Source organism: Malania oleifera, chromosome 7, assembly GCF_029873635.1.
Source record: "Malania oleifera isolate guangnan ecotype guangnan chromosome 7, ASM2987363v1, whole genome shotgun sequence".
NCBI lineage: Eukaryota > Viridiplantae > Streptophyta > Magnoliopsida > Santalales > Ximeniaceae > Malania > Malania oleifera.
In genome coordinates this window covers 94,217,400-94,223,106 of record NC_080423.1, presented here as the reverse complement: position 1 = coordinate 94,223,106, position 5,707 = coordinate 94,217,400, and the positions used below count along the sequence as shown (strand labels likewise).

Genomic DNA, 5,707 nt, shown 5'->3' with positions numbered 1-5,707 from the left:
TTTTGCATACTATTTCTTCACTTTTCCATTCTCATCAGAGGCTATCTTACAAATAAAAGTCTAAAAGTAGTGTAAAAGTACAGTTGAGAATGCAATTTAAACTAAAAAAACACATAGTTTTCATCTTCACGCAGTAGGTTACACTCTTTAAATGAATACCGAAAATAAAAAAATCCTGCTATCATTGATATTAGGCTGAAATCAAGCGTCAATATCAAATGATTGAAAATTCAACACCAAAAAGAAAAAGCTGCTATCATTGTATTTCCAGTGTCATTGTATTCGCTGCTGTCAAGTAGTGGGGTGGCATGTCCAAGGAAATGAACTAACCAACCCATCAAACACAAGCACACTGCTACTGCTTTATAAAACATTTCATTTCACTTTTCATTACAAAAAATACAACTCAATTCTTACAAAATGCTGCTTTTTATCATTCATGATGATCCTCAAAAAGAGCCATTTACACCCGTACAATCTCACAAAATCATAAAACACCAGCCATTACATCTTAAAATACATCTTCAAAATAATAATAATAACAATAACCCATTAGTCCTCATCGATGGTGAAACTAATCCAGTAACCATTGTGCCACAGTGAATGTCAAAGGACTAATATCCTTCTCATCGATACAGAATCTATAGATGTAAAACTTGCAACCTTATTTTCCTAACAAACATGCTTTAGTTCAACAAAATGAAATCAATAGTGAGCCTTCGTTAGATAACATCAAGTTGGGTCAAAAGTATAGAGCACCTCAGAGTTGCAGTCAGAATTCAAGCTTTCTGCGCAAGCCCAGATCAATGTTCCTCAGTTTCCTCTGAGTCTTCATGGGAGCAGCAGGGCAGGTTTCAGCAACTCCATTCAAGCGAGGTGCAGTATCAGGTGTCTTAAAACCATCACAATCTGATTCTTCAATCGGCGCAACTTTGGCCAGAACTCCCTCTGCTTGCTCTGAAACAATGGCATCCAACAGAGTTCCATATACTGATTCCAACAACTTATCTTCATCTGGGGGCGAATCTGGTCCAATTCCACAATCTCCATCTCCGATTAGCTCGAGGGAAGATTCAAAGTGAAGCTGCCGTGAAACACTGATCTGTGATGCAGCCAAAGACTTCTTACACATAGGAGCCAACGCCAGTAGCTCCTCTGGACCAGGTGCAAAAGGGTCAAAAACACCCTCCCGGGGAGTACGAGGGCTGCCTTTAACAGAGGAAGTCGTAGGGTCATCATCTCCACACAGATCGCTCGAAACCTCTGTTCGAGACGAAGAAACCAGTGTAAGAGGAGACTTCGAATCAAATAAGAACTCCCCATTCTCGCGCTTGTGATCAGGAGTGATGGGCCCAATACAGGGGATTCCTTCAGTCGCCGTTAATAGCGGCTCCTCAGCAACAATACCCTTATCAGCTTCACAAATGTCACAAACTTCATCCACTTTCTTAGCTTCATCCAATTTCGGAGCTTCATCCAGCTTCTTAACTTCATCCAATCTCTTCAGAAGTTCGTGGGAGGGAACTCCTCCTTTGGTCTTCAACAGGTCCGTACAATCTTCACAATCCATTGTTCCCCCAGTATGAAGCGAAAGCGCAACTGTCCAGAAAACAAGACAAAATGTTAATATGCGAACCAATATTTCAACTATTTGATGAGATAAAACCCAAAATTAAACTAATAAACGTTGTTCTCGAACCAGTAAACCCTAGCCCCAACAAAGAATCCAAAAAGATAACAACTTCAGTGAGAAGGGGACAAAACCCTAATCAAACGCGTCAAATCCCTTGCTTTTTTCACACAATCAAATCTGAATAATCAAAACAATCCGAAAACACAATACGAACAAGAAAGAAAAATCCCTTTATGTGAAACCAGCACCGCGGAACCGAGAAACAAAGAATGGAACCCGATCACCAAGAAAAGCACTATCAATTTCTTTTAGAAACAAAAAAACAAGAAACAAAAAAACAACTTTAATAACAATGCAGAGAAAAATAACAGAAAAAAAAAAAAACGCACGGCAACCAGATCCGCGACGAGAGTATCCGCCGGAAAGAGAGAGTGTGACAAGAGTATCAGCCAGGGAGAGAAAGTGCGAGCAGAGCAGAGGAATGGCTAGGGCCTTCAGCGCGAAAATTAGCAGACAGTTGAGTGAAAAACGTCGGCCAGCTAGCACCATCTACAGTGAATAACATTTTGTACGCGGCGTAATTAAAATATTAAAATATATAATATATTTAAAAAAAATCATGTATAAATTTTAAAAATTAAAATAAGATAACTTATTTAATATCATTGTTGTTTCTGTTTTTTATTTCTATTCATTGGTTAAAAAAATAAATTATAAAAATGTGTTTATTTCTATTATCAATTTTTTTATTTTTGCCATCAACTTTCAACTATTTGCCTAAAAATTAAAAATTAAATTTTATAATTCTCAATTATTTCGGCAACTTGTTGTCAAAAATTTTAATATCTAAAATAAAATTTTAGATTAAATTATTAATTTTATAAAATAAAATAAAAAATTAGTCTAATGCACAAAGCTCCACATATGTGGGTCTGAAAAATGAGCGGATCACAATGGGTCTATATTCATTCTATATATACTTTTAAATTTAAATTAAAATTAAATAATCACATGAATTTAAATATAATTAATATATACGTATTATATATATATATATATTTCAAAAAATAATAATAAAGTAAATTACAAAATACTATTACTATTTTCTAATTGTCATTTCAGTAAAATTTTTATTATAAAGTAAATTTTGAAAATAGAACAATTAAGTAAAATAATTATAATAAATTTTAATTTTATTATAGTAATTTTTGAATGTGTATTATTTTAATTTTATTATTTTAATCATATTTTTATAAATATTTTGCTTAAAATATGAAAATGTGTCTTTTTTTAATTAAATTTTTTATTTGTATTAATTCTATAAATGTTAACCTAACAAGTTGGTTTCTAGGTTTTAGATTTTATTTATGGTTTTTGTTTCCGTTTCTAGTTTTAGTTTCTCTAATTTTTTATAATAATACCAAACGACCTCTAATACAACAAAATGTTAAAAATGAATATTAAAATATTGATAATGAAGTTAGAAAATATACATCTTAAGATTTAATTGTGGAATTTTGTAGTGGGATTTTTATGTTATAAATATTAAAATAATTAGAAATTATAAGTATATGAATTTTAAAATTCCTTTTGAAAAAAGGATAATATTATCCATTAAGCACAATTAGTAGGAGATGTTCTTAGAATTTAAAGTTTTAAGTTTGCAAAAGAAAAATTAGTAGAGGTTGGGATTAAGAAAGGGTTGTCCAATTATATATCAAAATTTAATATAATTTAATATTTACTAAAATTGAGTATAATTGATCATATGTGAATTTTGAATACCATATATTTTCCATTTCATACATTTTTTTTTTTCTTCCTATGTATGAGCAGCTCATGTTAGGGGTAAGCATAATTCGAGGAAACCCGAATTAGCCAACCAAAATTGATCGGTTCGGTTTAGTTAAGAACACAAGATCGGTCGGTTCGGTTATGGTTTTACAAAGTTCGATTAATCGGTTCGGTTAAGAGGAATGTTAATTCGGTTAACCGAAATAACTGATTTAATAATTAATTAAAATTTAAATATAAATTAGTATATGTTAATTTGTTAATATGTTAATTTGTTAATATATTAATTAGTATATGTTAATTTGTTAATATGTTAATTAGTATTTGGTAAAAATATCTACAATTATATTATGTTTTTATTAATTAATTTCAAATTAATTTGGTTAACTGAATTACCCGAAAAGGTAATTCGGTCAGGTTAGGTTCGGTGAGGCCCCTTTATTCGATCGGTTCGGTTAACAGTTCTAATTAATCAAAAATTTTGATTAATTCGATTAATTAACTGAATTTGACCGAACCGACCGTTTGCTCACCCATAGCTTATGTGATTGTGAATTTTATTTTTTTTATGAAATCATGTTTGCTATTTTAGATCATTAAATATCATGGAGGGAGGGCTGAGGACTTTAAGCTAATTGTGAAAATTGAATTCAAGCAATTCTATATTTTGCTTGTTGTTTGAAAAAAATTAAAGTTAGTTTTACATATTTTTCTCTCTTTGCTTCTCCATATTTTGTTTAAATTTGATTTAGTCAACAAAAAGTGAACCTTATTATTTTTTTTGTTTGTCACATATGGCTCATTTGATTCAAATGCTACTAGCTATTGTAAAAGTAAGGAAATCGATAAAAAATCAAGATCTTAAATGTTTTACCGATTTGGTGAAGTTAATCAATAGGTCTTGACCACAAGTTGAACAGATAATCGAACCAATTATATATAATATATATATATATAGTAATATATATTATTTAATATCTCTGATAAAATATAATGTTAGATTGATTCCTATATAAATATTTAAAAATTGTTGATTTAAATCACATATATTATTGTTAAAGTCAAAATCAATTATTAATAACGATCTAAAAAAATAACTTTTTTTCTAAAATATTTCTAAATTTTCTTAGCATATTATATTTAATCAAAACAAAATTATAATATTGCCATCTATCTCTTTTACAAATAGTTAGATTAACCTATATAAAAGTTTTACAAAATATCATACATTACATAAAAGTAACAAACTAGAATTTAGGAAAAAATATGGGTGGCTTTATTAAATGACAAACAACATAAATGACCGCTTGAATCTTTCCTTATTAAATCAATTTCATTCCTAATTGATCTCAACCTCCCCGCTTCCCCTACCGTCCATTCCCAACTCTCTCTCTCTCTCTCTCTCTCTCTCTCTCTCTCTCTCTCTCTCTCTTATAAAGCTTTCCTCTTTCATTTTTTTCAAAGCCATATATAAGTTCATTTAACCCAAATTCTCAAATTGTCAAAACCATTCACAGTGGAGGAAATTCAAAGAGTGAAGGAGATGGTGGTGAATGTAAGCGATTAAAGGGAAAAAAATAATTATTATTACAATTAAAAGAAGAGAAAAGGCGTAGGCATGAGTCATAGAGCTGTCATGTAATTAATTTAAATGGAGAAGCGTTTTCCTTAGACAGGATTAGGAACATTGCTGCATTTTACTAAGTTTAATTACCTCATTGCAAAAACTTTATGCTTAGTGGCCTAAATAAATTTTAGTCTAACGACAAGTATGTGGTTTTAAAACTTATATGAACTTGTGAGTCTTAGTCGGTCAATTCAGTTCAGAATCCATCACTAGGTTGGCCTGGTCACTATCTCAAATCGAATTCAATATAAATACATTGATTCAACTGACTCAATGGAAACCAAATTGAATTAGTTTGAACCAAGGTCAAATTTTGGTCAAACTGATCTTATAAAATAATTAGCTTGGAGGGTGTTCTTCCAGCAACTTTGGCTTTGGGATAAGCGACAATGGTGACTTTTTTCTCTATAGTGTGATTTCCCTTCCCCTTCAAGCGATCACCTTCCCATCTCTATGGACTCTAATTCCTAGACCTTTAGCAACTAGCACATCAAAACACCATAAGTTCATCCCTCGCACCTTGGGTGCATTTTACTCAATACTCCTCTATCCAAAAAATGTGACGTCCCGACCCGCCAAGTGGGGCCCGAGTGCCACGTGTTCCAATCACCTGTATCTGATACCATAATTAACATACACGCAGCGGCACATGA

At 31.5% G+C, this 5,707-nt stretch overlaps 1 protein-coding gene across 2 annotated transcripts; it reads right to left on the bottom strand.

The window, feature by feature from the left end:
* Window positions 1-362: 362 nt before the first annotated feature.
* LOC131160249 (unknown protein 1) lies at window positions 363-2,208 on the bottom strand. Of its 2 annotated transcripts, none has more exons than XM_058115694.1 (2): window positions 2,023-2,208; window positions 363-1,599 (listed from the first exon to the last, which is right to left on the bottom strand). In XM_058115694.1, the coding sequence occupies exons 1-2, from the start codon at window positions 2,180-2,182 to the stop codon at window positions 773-775; spliced, it is 987 nt and encodes a 328-aa protein (XP_057971677.1). In that variant the 5' UTR covers window positions 2,183-2,208; the 3' UTR covers window positions 363-772. The 2 variants fall into 2 exon arrangements, with proteins under 2 accessions (XP_057971677.1, XP_057971678.1); XM_058115695.1 differs by lacking the exon at window positions 2,023-2,208 and adding an exon at window positions 1,700-2,009.
* Between the last annotated feature and the right edge of the window lie 3,499 nt (window positions 2,209-5,707).

What these genes read in the sequence shown, in the direction of transcription:
- LOC131160249 (XM_058115694.1), bottom strand. Translation starts at nt 2,182, where the DNA reads ATGGTGCTAGCTGGCCGACGTTTTTCACTCAACTGTCTGCTAATTTTC. An exon ending in TCGTCGCGGATCTGGTTGCC is followed by an intron (nt 1,600 to 2,022) that starts GTGCGTTTTTTT and finishes TTTTCTGGACAG; the next exon opens with TTGCGCTTTCGCTTCATACT.